General features: G+C 36.2%; 1 protein-coding gene across 5 annotated transcripts in view; it reads right to left on the bottom strand.

The window, feature by feature from the left end:
• The window catches only part of DTL (denticleless E3 ubiquitin protein ligase homolog), a 40,399-nt gene that overhangs the window by 13,185 nt on the left and 5,283 nt on the right, over positions 1-21,931 (bottom strand). For all 5 annotated transcript variants that reach the window (XM_067729023.1, XM_067729025.1, XM_067729024.1 and 2 more), the window contains exons 3-12: positions 20,887-20,985; positions 19,827-19,888; positions 19,622-19,742; positions 13,792-13,857; positions 12,467-12,579; positions 11,129-11,202; positions 9,164-9,267; positions 8,747-8,851; positions 5,992-6,104; positions 439-528 (exon numbers count right to left, since the gene is read on the bottom strand). In XM_067729023.1, coding sequence (XP_067585124.1) covers positions 439-528; positions 5,992-6,104; positions 8,747-8,851; positions 9,164-9,267; positions 11,129-11,202; positions 12,467-12,579; positions 13,792-13,857; positions 19,622-19,742; positions 19,827-19,888; positions 20,887-20,985 — 947 coding nt within the window. The remainder of the gene's footprint in view (positions 1-438; positions 529-5,991; positions 6,105-8,746; positions 8,852-9,163; positions 9,268-11,128; positions 11,203-12,466; positions 12,580-13,791; positions 13,858-19,621; positions 19,743-19,826; positions 19,889-20,886; positions 20,986-21,931) is intronic.

Below are 21,931 nucleotides of genomic sequence, written 5' to 3' on the forward strand. Positions count from 1 at the left end.
AGACTTCACCGTAAGCATTTTTCAGGCATGTGAGAACCCAAACTGGACTGTGAAGAACAGTCAAGGTGTTACCTTTAATACACCACATTGATAATATGTAGAAAGTCAGAAACACTAGTTTTCACCTTAGATTTTCTTTTTACCTTCGATTTTAAAATGAAATTTTATTAATGTTAAAAACTTAAATCCTATGTTTAGGAAAGGAATGACTCTAGGGAACTAAGAAATCCACTTATTCTTTAGTGCATAATACAGTTTATCTATTGGTATAAAAAATAGAATATGTGTGATTAATGATGATACAGATTCTGGATGGCCTCTAGATCTTTTAAATGTCTATATAAACATAAAAGTCTGTATTAACTCTCAAGCTAACCTTGGAAAAACCTACAAACCTGTGATCTACTTTTTAAACCAACCACAGATTCACCTACAAACCTTTGTGAAGTCTGATGGACACCAGCACACAGATGTGACCTCTTGAGAATGACCCAGGAGCACAGTAGGAGGATGCCAGGGTATGGAGACCTATCACAACATCAAAAAGAAAAAAACAAGTCAGCAGAGCAGTGGTAGGTCTCCCAGACAGAGGCTTCAAATTTCTCCATATCTGTACCTTAGAGAGCTTTAGGGTTGTTACCAAAAGCCCCTAGACATGCCTACTTATAGCTCAGAAAAAGTCCCAATGGGCAATGAAAGTATTTCTGTCATTAATCTGAGAAAACAGAATGAAAATAGCCAAAATAAGTAAACAATATGAGCTTACATACCAGGACAGGTCTTATTTCAAATCAGGACAACTTAGCTATACGTATTTTGACTAAAATTCAAGACTGAAAGGGTAAGGTTCAGCAACTAGGTAGTACACTTCAAGTGGAGCCTAGACAACTTTAGATCTTCTCTAGTCAGCTACTTCCAGGAACGCTGCACTTACTAAGTCCTGAAGGTACCTGAGACATGCTAGCAGATCTTTTGGGACAAGAGGACAGTCTTTCTTCCAAAAGAAGACTCACTGACTTTTAAGAAAGCCCAGTTATACTCCTTCATTTTGAAGGGGTATAAGCTATATTCTACATGGCACTTTTTATCCATTTTGGAAAAAAAATTCCTCTAAAATTTTATTTAAATTCATTTGCTTAAAGAAATCTTGCATTTCAAGTTAAGTATTGCCACATCTCAATACATTTTAATGTATAAAGAAGGGTCACATTGTGCAGTACTACACATGTGACTAAGAATATTTTCACGCTCATTCGATGCCATTAGTGATGTGCATTTGACAGCTGACTCATTCAAGAGCTGTCAATCCCTATCAGAGGCCATGGGCATTAATCAGCACAACATGGAGTACAAACTCACACAGCTATTATTAGCATGTGTTTGAAAAAGAGAAATTATTCTCTTTTCATTTTCCTGAAGATCTGAATCATTGCTCATTTGTATGAAGAAAGTGGAGGCATTCTGGGAAGAATATTTGTGAGAATTACTAAGTAAGCTTAATGGACTCCTCAGACTGTAGTTAAAGGGATTCGACACACTGATTCATAAGGTTACCCAACTCAATTATTACTACTCCTCTCTTGGGTTAAATGGCACATATGTAATGATTCAAAAAGCCGAAGAAGACAAAGAGCAGAATCTAATTTGCCTTGCTGGGCTTTTTCTTGAGATCTAAAAGGACCTCACTTGCTGCCTACTCCTACAATGCCACAGAGAACAAGACCTCATTCTTTCACAAGGTAGCATATTTTAGAAAAGACTTTCAAGATAGTCTCTATCTCAAGTCACAGAAATTCTTTATGGCCCCAGCCCATAAAGTTTCTCTACCCAAGGCTCAAGGAGTACTGCAAGCAGCAAGTTAAAAGTAAGAGGAAATCCTCATGTCCTCCTGACCCTCCCTGGTAACAACACATTATTTTACTCCATTGGTTTACTTGCCTGTTGCTTCTAGCTCTTTATTTCATGATCCTGCCCCTTCCTCATTTTCCTAGGCATTAAAATACCTAGGAAAACCTGACTGTCTATACCAAAGATTAAAATTAATGTCAAGAAAAAACAAATATCCACCAATAGAATGTATGTACATTTCTGCATTTATCTATAGGATTTAAAAGAAAAAAAACACAAAGGGTAGACCTGTTAGAAAAACTTTTTACAATTTGATAATAAGGCAGGAATAATAATAGTAACAAAAGTCAGCATTTATTGAAATGATTACCATGAGCCAGGTACTTTACACAGCATTAAAAGTGAGGGGAAGGTTCCTCAAACAGTTAAACACAGAATTAATTACCACATGACCCAGCAATTCTACTCTTAGGTATACACTCCTAGGAGAACTGAAGACATGTTCAAACAAAAATCTGTACATGAATGTTCATAGTAGCTTTGTTCATAAAGCCAAAAAGTGGAATAATTTAAATCTCCATCAACTGATGAATAAATAAGTAAAGCAAGGTCTATACATACAATGGAATATTCAGTCGTAAAGAGGAATGAAGTACTGATACATGCAACAACATGGATAAACCTTGAAAACATTAAGTGAAAGCAAAGCCAGGCATAAAAGATCATTTATAGGAAATGTTCAGAATAGTCAAATCCCTAGAGACAGAACATAGGTTAGTAGTTGCCAGAAGCTGAAAGTGACTCTTAAAGGGTATGGGGTGATGAAAATATTTGGGAATGAGACAGTGGGGATGGTTGCACAATACTGTGCTTATGTGAAAAAAAAAATCACTGAATTGTACACTTTAAGGTGACTACAATGGTGAATTTTACATTATACAAATTCTATCTCAACAAAAAAAAATGGAGGGAAGGGCATGTTGTGGGCTGGAATGAGAACTGATGTCCAACAAGTTTTTATGAACGTTAGTAACGAGTGCTTTCACAGTTGAGGACTATCCTAGTATGGTAAACTATACTTGGTGACTACTTCAAAGAAGATTAATTTCTTCTAATGAAACTCAGGTGACTTTTAAATCCTTCATTTTTATTCAAATAAGTTTTTATTTATTGTCACTTCATTATTATAAAAATATTATCACAATGATAATTTCATTTTTTAAAAACCTCCCTCTACTTTCAAACAAGAAGAGGTGACTATTAAATCCAAGAGACACTTAAACATCTATGCATTCTGAGAATGGTCAAAACACAGAAAATTGTCCTCTCTTACAAATTTTAGTTGTTATAAAGACTAACTCAAGGCATCAGAAATTCCGAAGTTAAAACTCCCAGAACTATGAAGTAACTGGCTCTAACCTACAGACTTCATAAAACGTTTTGTATACTTGAACATGAAAAAAAGATCAGCACTTTTCCTCAAAAAACCTCCTTACTCTGCCCAGTTAGAAACCAAAACTAATCTTCATTTTTGCCAAGAGATCATTTACACTTCCTAAAGTGTCAGGCTCAATGTTTCGCCAATCAGTGGTAGAATGATGGTGCCAAATCAGTTTATTTATAACCACTTCAATACTATTCAGTGTCTCTATCAGAAATGAACCAGGGAAGGGGAGGTGGGTAGGGGTGAGAGGAGGACAGGGGGTAGGAAATTAAAAAAGAAAAATAACATAATATTAAATCTTTTAATTCTTAAGTCTTAGGCCTCAGTGTCAGGAAGTCTAATTATGTTACATCTCCTCTTTGCTGGCCAGTGGTGAGGATTAAAAGGCCATTCTCTTCTGTCTTGAGATCTAAAATTCCCTTCTTTCACCCTGTTTTCTTGGGCCCATGGGCTTTTTTGGCATAGGAGAATCCTAACACCTGAGAGAATTCTGACCTAACAGCCTGAATACTCAGCTTGTGTGCAATTTTTTTTAAACTACACCCCTCCCACTTTTCCTTATCATGGAAAAGAGAAACTGAGCCACCTCACTAGGCACATTCAATTTTAGGAGCAGTAAGTTTGCCAGGATCTCAAATATCAGAACCTGCACACTGAGGGACAGGCAGGAGAACATCATGTTTGAACCACATCATTCAGCACCGACATGTGACCCAGCCTAGAATTCAGAAAGGGTCATCCATGTGTGTGATACCTACTGATTGAATGCCTGAAATGGGTTACTAATGAACCACCAAGTATCTTTACTTCATGTCTTTAAAGAGAGGAAGCAACCCTCAACCCTGATTTCCTGAAACCAAGAAGGAAAAAAAAAAAAGCAAGCATTTGTACTAGAGCTAGGGAGGAACTTTAAGGCTTGGCAATAAAAAGAAAAAAACAAAACACAGAAAACAAATAAATTGAAGAATTGGCAATAAGACTATACATATACACATACATAATATATAATTTTATATATATATATAATTAAGAAGCTGATTTTAAATGATTTAAAAAAATGATCAGTGCCTAAAGTTTTTTTTTTTGCATAATCCTTTATTATACTTTTTGGTATGTCTGAAATTTTGTTTTTAAGAAAAAACTTAAAAAGATACAGACCTTGGTAGGAATAAAATCCTCTAACTAAGTTGGGAACCATAGTAGAGAAGGGAAATGTAGGTAAAACAGTTGAGGGAAGGGGAAAGGGAAAACCAAAAGACAATAAATACACAGCATAAGACCAGATTATGAGACAGAAACATTAGTGCTAGTCACATAAAGTTTAAAGCTCAAGTCAGAAGAATTTTATAGACAGGAAGCTATGCAAAAACTCTTACCATAAGAGGGAGTTCTCAACTGTATATTTTATAAGCAAATTTTTCATTTTAAAAATATAACAAATGTGCTTGAAGAAAAAGAGGTAAGGTCAACACAAAGGCATCTTGGATAGAACAGTATCTCCACCTTGTGACCATCTAGGTTATTGTTACTAAAGCTTTTGATAAGGTAGTGTTGCATTTTTGCAACTAGAGTTGCAAACCTAGAGGTATATAGAAAAAGCATTTTTTAGTACCTCCCTCAGGACCAGATGAAATTAAGCTGAAGAATTATGCTTCATACATGACAGGATCTATCCCTGCCCTGCATTAAAGATATGACTTTCTACAGATTGGCAGTACTAAGAATGATACAATTTCCTCCTGAGAAGGAATTTGATAATATTGAACCTATAGGTCTATGAAGTTTTAGACATTATGACTCTAAAATCCAAAATGTGTGAACTCTGATCATTCAATTCACCAATATCAAGGAAGTTTATGACATTGTAGGGCAATCTGGAAGATAATAATTTCTAGCCCTAGGAAAACAATGCCTTAATGCTCTTATTCTTTCTCTGAACTCAGACATTTCTATAATTAATTATTCCACAAGAGACATTTTCCAGTGGTCAGCAAGTGCTACTCATATTTCAATTTTCTCCACTTGACTTCAAATTGACAGCATTAAGTTTCTTAGCCTAGAGTAGTCACTTTAGAACCACTGTTTATTTAAAATGTAAAAAAAGAAATTATAAATTTCTGTAACAGAAATGGGAAATCTGTAAAATAAATAAATAAATGAATAAATAATGCTATTAAAGATGTACAAAACTAACAAAGCAACCACATCTATTTCAATAGCCTGAAGATTGGCCACTTAGAGGAGACTAAAGAACACAATTATTATATGAATATTTTTGAGTGAGTGTTTTTTGCAAGTGTGATTAGGGGGTAGGATTCTAGTATCCAAACACTGTGTTTTGAATGAGAGTTTGAAAACACAGGGCAGAAAGGCAGAACAGCATGTTTTTCCAGGAAGCAGGGCAAAGTATTTAAGATTCTTTCCAGTCTTCTGAATTCTCAACTTCCTGATAATCTGTAAAACTGTTGGAGGATATGGATTGTCAATTTCTGAGAAGCTGACCATGAAAGTGTGATATCTTCTGTCAGAATCAGAGTGAAGTTTTGGCTATATTAAGAGGCAAGAAGCAATTTTTACTAAACATCTGATACAGAAAAGTTAAAGTATGTGTTTACATTAACCTTACCTCATCTTGGACAGAAGAAATATTTGCAAGAATACTTCAGCCTCACCTTTATGGGGAAAGTTCGGTAACTTACCTTCCAGATGTAGGCAGCTTCATCACTTGAGCCACTGACTAAAAACTGGTCATCCGGACTAATACTGGACTTAACATAAAAGGTAGAGTTCTGATGTCCATTGAAGATAGCCACTGCCAGAGGAAAAAAAATCAAATTACTTGGCTCTTGTTATTTCCAGTTTTCAAATAAATGAGGAGTATACATGTTCTAACAAGTTTTATTAGTGTACTGATTACTGAAGCAGATGGTCAAGCTAGTCACCAAATAAAAAAGAACTGGACATTGGCAGGGAAAGAATGGAAATCCTAGAAAGAGGCTTTATATTACACCCAATCTCACAATCTAAACCCAAATACTTGGTATGGAACTGGCTGTAGAGAAGAAAGTGATGAAAAATATTCTTAAAGGACAAGAATGGAGCTGGGGTCCAATCCTTTAGTAAAGTGCCTTTATTAGACCCTCTCTCCCCACCCTAGGCTAGGTTTCTTCCGTTGCATTAAACATTCATCTTTCCTCCTCTTAGACTTATCTTAAGGATAAATTTCATAAATATCGTTTTCTTATAATGCTTTGAACAGAGGAGATCTTCAAACATTTGTTGTATGAACAGGTAAAAATCAATGAAAGGAGAGTTAAGATTTATGGATAGCTTATCTGAGATGTGGTAACCTTAAATCTAGCACTTTAAATAGGCTGAAGTGGGGTAAGCTATATATTCATATGTAAGATACTCCAACTAGGTTAGGTTTAGACTTCTCACTATCCAATCTAGCATAACGTACTTGACAAGTTCTTTTATCCTAAGGAGACCAAAACCTGAGGCCTCTGGCATCAGAATACTACTAGGAAATAAAAGAAAAAAATCTCAGTCATTAGAAAATTTAAGGATATATTTAGGCAGGAAAAAATATTTCACTCCAATCTTCTACTGGAGGGGAAAAAAGAATTATTAAGGGACTTAACAGCTTTCTGTAAGTACTCACAAAAATCCCTTCCTTTTGCTAGAATAACACTGGAAAAAAACTTTGTATTTATAGGCCTTTAAGAAAAAGCCTGCACATCAAATAACCCCCATATCAAATACTATTATTGTGAAAGTTAAGCAGGATATGAATCAATTCAGATACACATATTATAGAGCAACTATGATAGATAAATCCCCACAAAATAAACAGGCTCCTTTATTCTGACTACAACTCCAAAACTACAATTGTTCATCTTTCTCAACTCTTAGCTACGAATGGAAAACTATAGACCAAATTTCCCACTAAACTCGTAAGTATTCATTGCCCTCTGCTGGTCTAAGAAAGCCAACATAAAGTACACAGTAAATGTTTCAAACCATGTGAAAAATCCTTCTAAAACCTGTATTGGCTTTAATTAGTTTAATTTAATCTTTGACAGTTCGGGCTTTTAAAATCTTCATTAAAGTGCTTCAGAGTCATCTTTATGAACATCACTTAGTGTAATAAAATGCTGTGAATTAAAAGTATAGGAGATCAAGTATTGAGTCCAGGACCCTTTCTAAAGTTTTGAAAAAGACGAGCAATTACCAGATGTGTCACACACACACACACACACACACACACACACACACACACACACACACACGTCTGTCTTTCAATTTCTAAGGAACATACCTATGTATCTACCTACCTACCTATCTATATATGAGAGCCAATCAAATTATTTCAGGAGCACAGGAAAAAGGTTACTAAATTATTAGTAAAGTGGCCTTGGGCATATTTGTTTTAATGGCAGAAGGACAACTAAATTCAAAGCCCCTTTTGGTGCCACACTATAACAAAATGATACAGAAAGAGCTCTTGGACATCTAATAATATAATTAGGCTTTTATCTTTTAGGGAAAAATTTGAAAGAGTCTGTTTTATACGGCTAAATAAATTAGAAGTTGTCCAAGTTCTAATTCCATTCACGAAGACAGCAAGCAAAGTTATAAAACCTCTTCCCTTTTCCAAATACTCTTATTCTTGTTTAGACAACGTCAGACCTAACCCAGGGCACTGAATACCAATTGGGTAACTGCCACAGATACCAAAGTCCTAACAATGGCTAGGGGTCAGTCTTTAGAAACTTCTCTAAGAGCCCAGCTAAATTCTGTACAATTTTAAGATTTCTTTTTTATCAACACATCTTACTTTACTGGGAACTGGGTAGCTCTAGGGATTGGTTATAGAATTCAAAGTCAGTTTCTGACAGAGCTATACCTGAGAAGTAGGTTACAAAATATGCAGCTTGCTTAAATAATTGATAATGTTCTTAAAATGATGAAATTCAAATAACCCTCTTAGAGTATGCTTGAAAAACTTTGATTTTTTAAAATGTTATTTATCAGCTTTAAAGTCAGATTCCACTTATAATTTTCTTGAAGAAAAATAAAAAGGTGAGGTTAGGGAAAACATCCAGAGGTCCCCTAATTTTAATGAACAGTTCCCAAATAGGACAAAACCCGGGCAGAACAACCTTCTCTATCCCACAAAAATTGAGATAATTTTAAGTATACCCAAAGGGGTATAATTTTGGGAGAGACTATTAAGTTACCACACAGAGCAGGATTCTGTTCACTTGTGAAATCATCACAAGGTAAATACATCTATAAAAACATCACTGGAACTAATCGAAGACCCCAAAGTCCTTATATGTCTTCATAAATTTGGTACAGGAAAAAAAAAAAAATCAACATTAAATTCTCATTAACAAAAAAAACCCTATTAGTTTCCAGGAAAGAGAATCTGAGTGACTAAGCTCCTACCTGGAGAAGTCTTTAATCCAGTCATATTGAACATGTAGATGTTGTCATCTGTGCAGTTAGCAAATAAAGTAGAGCCAGTAGAATCCAAAATCAGACTTGAGTATCCTAGAAAAAGGAAACTTTAGTTAGCATGTGCTGATGAAGGAGAGTAGAACTGAGGTGAAAATGATCTTTTTAGATCATTTCACAAGAATCATCAGAATTCTTCTTCCCTAAAGTATATACAAACCAAAATTATTCTTAGGAGTTTCTATCTTTTGAAACTTCAAAAAGATACTTCCATATATTAGCTTCTCAAGTCAACAGAGAATAATAGTTGCTGAAAACTAGCTTGATAGTTACTTTAAAAATTTTAACAAAACTTACATATCCAAAAAAGCCCTACAAAAAAGTCCTAATGAATACGCAAAGGCTTACCTAGTTTTCGAGTGCTGCTACCTGGGTATAGGAAAGACTTGGATGCTATAGGTTCTTGCCGATAAGCAGTATAATTCTTACGTAAATCCCATATTTTGATTACCCTAAAAACCAAGGTAAAGAAATAGTTATTTTATAGTCTTTCTCCAACACCAATCAGTTTCAACTACATATGAATGTGAAATGACTTTTAATCTAATTCCTCTGGCACATCAACCAGGTACAGTGAGGATATGTCATTGGGAAACAGATTGAACTATCTCATACTCTTGTCTCCAGCGTCAGGCTAACAATTCTGGCAGAATGGAAACAGATGTGATCTGACCCACTGATGGGTTGCCCTGAGTTTACTTCAAGGGAGCGGAAAAGGAAGATGAAGGTTGACTGCTGATAGTCATTGTTTCATTGTTTTCAGAAAAAAAGCACTTCCTAAGCCTTTAACATTCTGCATGTAACTTCTGACATCATTAAGTGTTAAGCTCTGTCCCTATGGTTATATCTTCATATATTAACTCCTTAAGTAATCTAGTCTAAACAAATTTTCCTGTGAAATAAAGTATTTTTTCATTTCATCTATTGGAATAATTTTCTTAATCTTCTACATCTACTTTGTAGGCAACTTGAAAACACAAGCTTGGTTATAAAAGGGAAGTATCCTTGGAAGCAAAGCTTTCACAGCCATTTACAAATATAACTAATAACCTTTAGATAATTCTACATTTGTGCCTGAGAATTCAGTCCACAGAAGAGTTTAAGTGTCCAGAGGACACAATAGAAACTCTAGTTTATTAAGCCATCATATTTTAAAATTAAAACTTTTGAAGGGAGGGATGTCTTGGGAGATAGGGGCAAAAACGGGGCAAAGAAGAGAATTTTAAAAAGAGCCCCTATACTCAATGAACTTAAATTCCAACAAAGCAAACAATCAAGAAGTATCACAAACTTATTTGGAAGCCAAAAATTCAGAGCAATCATAGAAGGAAAGTATGTGAAAGTCTTTAGGCCTATCAATCTAGTTAGATTGCTCCCAGAAATGCCAGTTACATGTCCAGAATCATATTCCTCCTTTTAGGATATTACTAAACCAGAAAAGACAAAATCAAAAATACAGGCATACCTCATTTTACTGTGCTTTGCTTTATTGTGCTTTACAGATATTGCGTTCTTTTACGAATTGAAGGTTTGTGGCAAGTCTATAGGTGCCATTTTTCCAAAAGCATCTTCTCACTTCATGTTTCTGTGCCACATTTTGCTAATTCTCCCAATGCTTCAAACTTTTTCATCATTATTATATTTGTTATAGTGATCTGTGATTGGTGATCTTTGATGCTACTATTTTAATTATTTTGGCATTTTTTAGCAATCAAATATTTTTGTATTAAGGTCTGTATATTGATTATTTTAGACATAATGCTATCACACACTTAGTAGACTACAATGTAAATATAACTATATAGTAATATAATAAACTATAATATACTAATATAAATACAGCATAATATAAATATAACTTTTATATATACTGGGAAACCAAAAAAATTCGTGTGACTCCCTTTTTTGTGATATTAGCTTTATTGCAGTGGTCTGGAACCAAACCTGCAATATCTCTGATATATGCCTGTAACAGAAATTTTGCTCCTCAAAATAAGAATCCTTGATTAAATTACACTGCACAGACAAGCAAGTTACCCAGCCAGCTTCTCTATAATAGCAGCAGCAGCCAACACTCCTCCTATGTGCTAGAAATGTGCTAAGTGTGATACATTATCTCATTTAATTATTTGAGCAAGAGTCCTAACTAGATATTTTCCAGTGTGATCTGTAATTCCTCTTCTCAGCTGGGTACTCACTATGTTGAAAGTTAAAAGCACACACATTGAATTATAATGGGTCTAGGTGACTTCCCCATCCCAGTTCATGAAAGACAGCTCACCAAAAGAACCAAGAAATAAAGACTCGTCTTACCCATCCACGGCTCCTGCTGAGACTAATGTATTCTCATCTTGAAAGAGGACCACAGTAACACTCTGCTGGAAATCCTACAGCACAAGGAAGAAAAAGAAAAGAAGGAAATCCTATTTTGGCTATAACAATCTTCACTATCAAGAGACCAAGGCGCTAAAATGATGGCTTTTTCCCCTAAACTGAGTATGACTAGATCTTGCCCTTCCAATAATCCTAGTCAGATATATATGCAGACCAAGAAGTAATTTTAGCAAGGAAGTGACCTAAACATCATGTTATATTACATAGTATGAACACTTTGACTCATATTCAAGAAAAAACTGGTGATTAACACAAGATTTTAGTACTTGTCTAAGTCTACTAGCTCTATTTGAAATCATCCCTACTGTCTATCCTTAGGAACCTCATTTAACCTGTACCTGTTTCATCTATAAAATGTTGCCGTCTATCCAGATTGTCATATACGAGTGTCTAAAGAATTGTGAACGAAAGATGGTTACATGCTATGAAAACCCTAAAGGAGCTAGTAGAGTTTTACCTCCTAATTGCTGTTAAGTTTTCTTGGCTAAGAATCTGATGAAAAGTCTGAAATGTTACTCATTTTAACTTCATCTGGCCTCCAAAAATCACATGCTAATAACCCTGTCAGTTTCCATTCATGCCCATGTAATTTTAAGTCCTAATGTTCTAGCAACCACACGTCCCCAAAATATTAACTAAGACTCTATACACCAAGAATACTAGAAAAATAGACAAATTCAAGTAAGAACACTGGTGATTTTTCTTAAAGAAAAAAGCTGTATTATGGGCATTGTTTGAGCTTTGACTATAATATGCTAAAGAGGTACTGTATTTTACCCCAATATTTCTCAAAATATTTTATAATCTTTTGCCAAATATTAAAAAACAAAAATAATAAAAAGCCCATATCTTTTCTGCAGTTTGTATTATGAAAACAACAACAGAGATTCCTTTCCCCTACAGAATACTGTATCATGGTACTTAATATGCTTCTTCAAACTACCCATCTCCCTTTCCTAATGAATCACATCATACTGTAGATGATGTGTATGCATGGAGATCTCTAGGGATGAGTCTCAGGAAATTGAATTTTTAACATATTCCCCAAGTGACTCTGTTGCACACTAGAGTTTGAGTACCAGTACCATAGGTACTGAACTGGTATTAAGCAATAAACCAGTGACATCAAGAGGAAATGAAGATTCTCATTCATTGACTGAATCTCTAGCTCCTATTTTATGCCCAACGAATTCCCTAAAATGAGACTCTATGCTACTGTCAAGATCTGCACACATGTATACAGTTATAAAACCTTACCACAGAAGGAGCAAGCCCTTTTGAATTCTGTTTCTTCTTAGGTTTTGAAGGGGTTTGCTTGTCTAAGGTATTGTGAGCTCCACTGATTTGATTCACTTGCCTATAAAATCCATCTGAAAAATATTCCAAGGTAAATGGTTTAGGTTTCAGAACTTTATTCCCATGCTGAATGTAACATTTATATATAAGATGTCAAAATTAATTATATTCTTTATTAAATTAGTGAAATTAGAAGCCAGCAGGGCTACTGTACTACATCTCTTGTGGTGAGATTATGATGTATAAAAAGGAAATAAACACATGGATATTTATAGCAGCTTTATTCATAACTGCCAAAACTTGGAAGCAACAAAGATATCCTTCAGTAGGGGAATGTATGAATAAAACTGTGGCATATGTAGACAATGATATATTATTCTGTGCTAAAAAAAAATGAGATAACAAGCCATAAACAGACCTTAAATACGTATTACTAAGTGAGAGAAGGCAATCTGAAAAGGTTACATACTGTATGATTCCAATTATATGACATTCTGGGAACAAAACCATGGAGATAGTAAAAGATCAGTGATTGCTAGAGGTTGGGGGGCGTGCAGGATGAATAGGTAGAGCACAGAGGACTTTTAGGGCAGAGAAACTATTCTGTATGATACTATAATGGTAGGTATATGTCACTATATGTTTGTCACAACCAAGAGAATGTATAATACCAAGAGTGAACCATAATGTAAAGTACAGACGGACACTGGGTGATAATGATGTGTCAGAGTAGGTTCACCAATCGTAACAAATGTCCAACTCTGGTTGGATGTTGGACATGTCGACAGTGGGAGAGGCTGTGTGGGGACAGGAGGTATATCAGTACGGAGAGAACTCTTTGTACATTCTGTTCAATTTTGCTGTGTATCTAAAATTGCTCTAAAAAATAGTCTATTAAAAATAATGTTTTTACAAAAAAGTGAAGCAGGGAGATGATCATTGCTTTCTGCTTAATGGTATCATGGGGCAATATGAGTATAATTATATTTAATCCAATTCTTAAAAGTTCCCAAATTTTTAAAATTAAAATAAAAGATCATGTACTAATAATTACAATTCCATCAATAATTTAGGTAAATGGCATTATAGTTCAGAAGACAATATGAGGTAAATATGGAGGGTAATACTTAAAACAATCACTAAGATCCTGAGAACTGAACAGAGCAGAATTGGGGTTTATGAACATGTGCCCCCTGGTGGTAATCAGGTGAAACAGTTGATTCTTTCATTCAGAATTATTATGGGGCAATCCCACATATATCAAACTTAAAATGGAACTAGATTACCTTTTTTGTTGCACCTGGTGTCCCAGACCATAATGTTGCCATCTCTTCCACCTGTACAGAAGACAGCTGCAGACACATAAACAGTTTATCAAGAAGTTAACAAAACCAGTCAGTGACACATATATTTCAATTTAAATTTCCTAGAGTCTCTATTATATGCTAGGTACTGTAATTGGCCCTGGAGATTAAAAATGATAAAAATATATAGCTCAACACAAATAAGAAAACAAAGCTGTGAAGGGAAAGGATTATAAAGAACTCAAAATGCTTATGTTGAGCAAAAACTTGATAGAATAATCCCTCTCTGTAAATTTTCTTTAAAACCACATGAAATACTATACTATAAAGTTGTAGTAAGAATAATGATAAATAAGCAATAACCAAAATATACTGAGTGCTTATTAAGTTTTAGACACTATCCTAAGTGCTTTTTTATAAATGACCTCAATCCTTGTTATCAACCCTATTAGATGGGAATTATTATCCCCATTTTACAGATAAGCAAAACTAAGGCATAGGGAGGATATGTAACTTGCAAAGGTTATTATTTTTGGCAGTATGTATCCAGAGCCCATATTCCAAACCTCCAAGCTGTATTGTCTCAGTATAAAGATACAAACCACATCCACATAAACTTTGTGAAAGGCGTTGCCTCTGGGGATGGAAGGAGAGCGGTGAGATCAGGAGAGGGAACACAGGGAACTCCAGTTTATCTGTCATACTTTATTCTTTAAAATTAAACCAAAAAATTCTGCTTCCTGTATGAAAGAGGGAGCACTTATCAAATTGTAGGTGGATTAATTTGATAAGTGTTCTGGTCAAAATACAAAAAACAGCTACTTGAGGGTCATACAGATTGACCAAAAACATACAATTTTTGTAAGGGAGTCAACACCTGAAGCAAGTGACTGGCCTAGGGTAAGTTCCTGATTTTTTGTGGTTTTACCTTGAGGGCAGCCACAGTTGTAGCATCAGAACCAGGCAGCCAAAGGGCCAACAAATGACCATCTTTCAAGCCAGAGGAATTAGGAAAAGAGGACAGGGGCAAGAAGAGCTGCCAGAGGAAGTGGGGAAGCCTGGAGACAGCAGAGAAAGGGAAACCCTAATTCTGTGTTTAAACTTAGCTCAAGTCTCTGGCTGACCCCCAAACCATATGTGCATAGGATAGCTAAAAGCAGCTTCCAACTAAGGCTTAAATTAAAGAACTGAATTGAGATCCGATCTTCTGAACTGACTGCCTTCACATTATGCTATTTGAGTCTAAATGATTTAACTGCCTGTTAAAACAAAAACACCAACTCTTTCCTGAGCAACATAACAGAATTCAGAGTCCAACACACCATTCCCAATGCCCAGGGTATGATCTTAAGTTACTTGCCATATACAGAGCCAGGAAAATGCGTCATTCTCAAGGGAAAAGAAATCAACAGAGGCCAGCCTCAAAACAACCCAGATGTTGATTTATCAGGTCTGGTTGTAAAACAGATATTACTGTCAAGTGAAATAAAGAGACACTCATAATCAATGAAAAGATGAGAAATCTCAGCAGAGTAACAAACAGAACTTATTGAAAACAAATGGAAATTTTAGAACCCAAGCCCACAACTTCTGAAATGATAAAATTCACTGGATAGGCTTAAGAGCAGAATGGAGAGAACAGAGGAAAACGTCTATGAACTTGAAGACAGATCAACAGAAATCATTCAATCTGAGGAAGAGAGAAAAATAAGATTGAACATTATGCTAAGCGAAAGAAGCCAACAACATATTGTGTGGTTCTATTTATACGAAGGTGCAGAAGAGGCAAATTATATATAGAGAAAGTAGTTCAGTGGTTGTGTAGGGCTGGTAAGATGGAAAGTACTGCTAACAGGTTTTGGTTTCTTTTTGGGTTGATGGAAACATTCTAAACTTAGATTGTGGTGATGGCTGCAAAACTCTATAAGAAAATTAAAAACCAGTGAAATGTACATATTAAATGGGTGAATTTTATGGGGTGTTAATTATATCTCAAATTTAAGAAAACTGATAAAGATGAAGAAAGCTTCAAGGATTCATGGGACAATTTCAAAAAGTCTAATACATGAGTAATTGGAGTCCCAGGAGAGAAAATTGGGCAGAAAAAAATATTTCAAGAAATCATGGCAGAAAAATTCTCAGATTCAGTGACACATATTTGTAAATTTACAAATTCAAAAAGCTCAGCAAGCCTCAAACAGGATAATTTTGCAGGGAACCATGTCTAGACACATCACAGTCAAACTGCTGCAAACCAAGACAGAAAACCCCAAAGGCAGTCGGAAGAAACAACATAGTACATACAGGGAAAGGATTCAAATGACCAGAGTTCTCCACAGAAACCATGGAAGACACTGGAACAACACCTTCAAGTAATGAAAGGAAAAACCCCGTCAACCTGGATTTTATATCCAACAAAAATATCCTTTAATAGTGAAGATGAAATAAAGGCATTTTCATATAAAGGAAAACAAAGGGGGTTAATTACAACCAGACTCGAACTGCAAGAAATGTTAAGGGACTTTCTTCAGGCTGAAGAGAAAGGATTTTAGAGCACAGGGGAAGGATGGTGCTGCTGGGAGAAATCATGAGTTCAGTTTTGGGTATGCTGAACTTGAAGTGCTTGTAGGAAAAGTGAAAGCTGGAAATACAATCTGGTTCAATATAAGTGGAGCAAAAAACAAAACAAAATTGGAATAAATGAAACTGTCCAGGGAGAAGGTACAGACTGAAAGGAAAAGATGGCCAAATACCAAATCCTGGGCCATGTCAACACTTCAAGTTAGGTAAAGAAGTGGAGTTCACAAAAGCAATTATGAAGGAATAAACAGAAATACTGAGAACCAGAGGGAGTGGTATCACAGATTCCAAGGAAGAAAACAATTTTCATGAATTTTAAAATAACTTGCCGGAAGTGTCAAATATTGAACAAGTAGAAGGCAGGGTGATTTCAGGAAGAGAGAGATGGAATGGATTGAACCAAACTGAGATGAGGACATTTACCCGGGTTTTGATTACTCTTAAGAAACTTAGAAGAGATAGGAAATAAGAAAGGATGATAGCTGGGCTTCCCTGGTGGCGCAGTGGTTGAGAGTCCGCCTGTCGATGCAGGGGACACGGGTTTGTGCCCCAGTCCGGGAAGATCCCACATGCCGCGGAGCGACTAGGCCCATGAGCCATGGCCGCTGAGCCTGTGCGTCCCGCAACGGGAGAGGCCACAACAGTGAGAGGCCCGCGTACCACAAAAAAAAAAAAAAAAAAAAAAAAAGAAAGGATGATAGCTGAAGGAGAATACAAGGTTAAGATGTTTCTTTCTGGACGGGCCACAGATATGCTTGAGTTTTTCCTATGGAGAAAGAGCCAAGAGAAGGAAAGCTTGAAGACAGAGGAGCTGTGGGGATGTAAGTGATAGCATAAGGTCTTGGGGAGGATCAAGAATGTTTCTTAACCTTAGCTGCACACTGGAATCCCTTGAGGAATTTTAACAAAATAGACGCCTGGCCCACCTCCTAGAGATTCACACTTAATTGGTATTTTAAAAAACCTCCCCAATGTGTATAACTGAGTCACTTTGCTATACAGCAGAAATTAACACAACGTTGTAAATCAACTATACTTCAATAAAAACAAAACAAAACAAAACACCTCCCTAGGTGACTAATGAGTCAAGGTTGAGAACCAGTGCTCTAGGAAGAAGGATTCGCCTTAAACTGGAGAATGAAGAATGAGAAAGAAGGTGCAAATTTGAAGATAAGTTTGTAGGAGGGGAAATAGAAAAACACTTATAATTATTTTTAATTACTCACTAGAAGTTCTAACACCCATTTTATCACACAAAACACACATCTGTGAGCAACTGACAATTAGAGATGAAAACATTTTCCATGTTTTCAGGTGGTAGATATTTAGGGAAGGCAAATTCCACTAGTATAACTATGTCCTTTAGGATTATTTGTATTCTGCCCATATAGGGCTGAAAGAACTGGATCATGATCTTTCCTACCACGTTACCTACAAAAAACCGCCCCCAAAAACCAAACCCCAAAAAAACCAACCCACTAAGCATTTATATGCTCCTCAGTTTTGTGTTTGTTTGTTTTGGTGTGTGTGCATTCACATCTCAGTTCATTTTTTTTTTTTTTTTCTGTACGCGGGCCTCTCACTGCTGTGGCCTCTCCCATTGCGGAGCACAGGCTCTGGACGCGCAGGCTCAGCGGCCATGGCTCACGGGCCCAGCCGCTAGGCAGCATGTGGGATCCTCCCGGACCGGGGCACGAACCCGCATCCCCCGCATAGGCAGGCGGACTCTCAACCACTGCGCCACCAGGGAAGCCCCTCACTTCATTTTTATGCTTACAATGTTTTTGTGAATTTGGAAATGAAGGTCCTGGGAGATAAAAATGACTTTGCCCAAGAATTTAAAGGCAGAAAGCAGAACAAAACACAGGGCTTCTATATATGGCTGTAAAAGTATGTCCTGCACAAGAACACTTGGCTGAGGGGGTAGAGCCTAAAATCTGTGTTTTAGCAACCAAACGATGAGGCCTTGGGGGCAGTGTCCAACCAGACTAATTCACGCTAGGGCACCTGTGAACTACTGGGAGCCATGATAAAGGTTACCACTTTTTCTACTAGACCACACTGGCATAGATTCAATGCACAGTTTCAAAAATTAAGTAAAGGGACCGAAAGATACGGTGTTTCCCTTTTCTATTACCCTTTAAATAAACAAATTTACTTTAAGTACATTTTCATGACTTTAAATTATTTTTATAAACTTACAATGAACTCTGACACAGGAGTGTAAACTAGAACACAAGCATACTTAACTTTATACAACAGATGTGTTAATGAAAAGTTATGCAGAGATAAAAACTATGTCATGTATTTCCTCTTCAAGGTTCCAGTCTCAACAGCAATCAACTGACCTTTTTTTAAAGTCCAAACCAGCTCAACAACTCAGTTTAGTACTCCTGAGTGCTCAGGTGAATAAACAAAAACATTCCTTTTAAAAATAGAATATTTTTTAATGATAAAGGGAACTATACTGTTTATTTCTATTATTCCGAGATTAAAATCAGATTGATCAGCCACTTCTTTGAGATGAACGTTTGCTGTCTCACTCATTTAGTGAGAAACAAATGGAGGAAGGAGAAAAGAAAACAAAAAACACAGAAATGAAGAGCTCATTCAGATACCCCTGCTAAGTTTTTCCCCAGCTACTATAGTACTGTTCTGTATTATAGCCCTCTTTCTTATAATCTTCCTTCTCCATTATAATAGTTAAATAAATATAGAAAGATTGTGAGTAAGTAACAGTTGAAAACATACCAGGGAACTGGGCCATTTAAAGTAATTATGTGGTAAATTTTTTAGGTAAAGAATCATGTCCAGTTTATCAGGTTTCCCACCCAGCCTCATACTCCATTTAAATTTTACAAGTAGAGTTAAAGTAACTATTTTACAGATGGAGTTAATCAGTGTCCAGTACAGGCTGTGACCTCAAAGGCCACTCAAAGTTGAACAGAGGGATTGTGGCTATTTGTGAATTTTTACCTTATCTGCAAGATTACAGAAAAAAATTATCTGAAGACACTTGACTTTCAGAGACAAGCTGGAGATAATATCCATTAGAATGGGACTAAAATCCAACTTAATTTCATTGAGGTTTCCAAGTCATATTAAGAATCTCAAACATCTACATAGGTAAAGGAGCAACTTTGACAGGGGAAAGGGTGGAAACAATTACAGCTTATTATTACTTCACCATGAAAGAGGTTAAGGAGATGAAAGAGGGTAAGCATATACCTACCTTTCTCAAACTTAGAAAAGGCAACTGACTTGAGGCTGCACTGATGACCTTTGCATGTTCCAATCAGCTCTCCAGCTTTTACATCCCAAAATTTGGCTGTTTGATCACCTGCTGCTGTAACCTTTCAAAAATAAGGTTTCACAGTTTAATAAAGCAACCCTTTACCAGTGTTTACCCAGATCCCAATAAAATGAAAGTCACTTACAAGCTTAAGTTCACCAGGGACCCAGGCCAGGTCAAAGACAGCATTCCAGTGAGCCATCCATTCTAAACAAAGAAAATGGTGAATGTGAACTGTCTAAACTATGTCTTGTGGTAGCCATACCAATAGCTGTTGAAGTGCCTTGAAAGCTGTAGTGAAAAGATCAGTGGTCAGCACACTAAGATCCATGGGCCAAAGAGAATTTGTGGACTTGCACACATAGCACATTCCCTTCATTACCCCATAAAACTACCATTTGATATCAGATTGTTTTCCATGAGGGTATATATTCTCTAAAATGGAATCTTTGTAAAACATTCTCAAAAATCTTCATCATGCTCTCTGAATGGAGTTTAAAATACTTTGGTTTGACATTCAAAATTCTGCTTGCTTTGGCCCTATCTCTTACTGTTCTCTGTATATCCTATTCCAACTAAACTGGAGCGCTCCCTATATGCTCATTATATCCTATGGTTTCCTATCTCTAGGCCTTTACTAATGCTTTTCCCTCCACCTGGAGTGTCCTATTCCACCTCCATGGGTCTAAATACCACAGTCTGCCTCAAATGTCCCATCCTTCATGAAAAATTTTCCTCACCTTCTTTGATATGTAAGAGCTCTTTGTGACACCTGTGGCGTTTTCTTTGTATTTCCTCTACATCATCTATAGCCTTTGTTTTACTTTAGTTATCTCAACACTTGACTTACTAGTTCCAGATTATTACCTTCCTAAGGTCAGTAGAACTTTGCCTTATGTATGTAAGATGTTTGTTCAATATAAATATTTTAAAGCAACATTTCCCCACATTAAGTATAATATAACAAATTTTAATTTTTTAAAAGAAAAACTGTTTTTAATTCTAAAATGTATTTTTCTTAACTTTCAGTAAAGGCTTTGCTGCCGTTAACAGTTATCGACAGAAAGGCAGTCCACCATTTACTTTCAGCCTGGCCCCTAAACAGGCTTAATCAGAAGTATCACTGAGAATTTATTCAAATAGTAACTTCCTTGAGGCTTTATGAATTAAAAATGTTCAAACAGATATTTTAGACCCCGACTTACCTTTGACGCACTTCTTTCTACTGGTTTGTGATTCTGTGTTATATAACCTAACGAAGCCTTCTTCATTGGCAACTGCTAGTATATGCTCCATATTGGGAGCTAAATAAGAAATAAAGAATAAAATATATAAAGAGTCACAAAAAAATTTAAAGCTGAGTTTAAATCTATATAAACAACAAAATATAAATTAACTGAATAACTACAATCTATTTGAAAAGAGGTAAGATGATTCTACCCAAATAGCACCTGCTATGGTAGAGAGGTTTTTCTGAATTAAAGATGGCTGAGGGATTCCCTGGTGGCGCAGTGGTTGAGAGTCCGCCTGCCAATGCAAGGAACACGGGTTCGTGCCCCGGTCCAGGAAGATCCCACATGCCGCAGAGCCGCTAGGCCCGTGAGCCATGGCCACTGAGCCTGCGCGTCTGGAGCCTGTGCTCCGCAACGGGAGAGGCCACAACAGTGAGAGGCCCGCGTACCACAAAAAAAAAAAAAAAAAAAAAGATGGCTGAAAATTTGCCATAATACCTAATTAAGTGACTCAAAAACACCAATCCTTGGGCTTCCCTGGTGGCACAGTGGTTGAGAGTCCTCAGATAATCTCTTATTTAAAGAAGGGCTGAATCAAGCATGGTAATTAAACAAAACAAAAGTGGTACTGGCCAATAGCAAATAAAAGCATATGATATAGGCATGGCAAATAAAAGCATACGATACAAGCCACCAGCAGGCTGAACCTATTAATTTTATATTCCCTTTTCACAATTTTTTACTTTTCTTTTCTTAAACTTTTAACAGCAGGGACAAGTACTCTATTTCTGTTAATATGTTCCCCAATGCATTGTAGAAAGAGATAGATTCCAACAGGTCAAAAGGGGCAAAAGTTTTCATGATGGCTGAACCTTTGCAACCCTTTCCGGATATCAGTTATAAAAACAAACAAACAAACAAAAAATGGTGCTATAAGAATCTTATCCCTTAGCAGAAATATGTAATTATGCATAGAGATTAAGAAAAGTCTATTTCATAAATCAGGGGAGAACAGTTA

Source organism: Pseudorca crassidens, chromosome 2 (assembly GCF_039906515.1).
Source record: "Pseudorca crassidens isolate mPseCra1 chromosome 2, mPseCra1.hap1, whole genome shotgun sequence".
NCBI lineage: Eukaryota > Metazoa > Chordata > Mammalia > Artiodactyla > Delphinidae > Pseudorca > Pseudorca crassidens.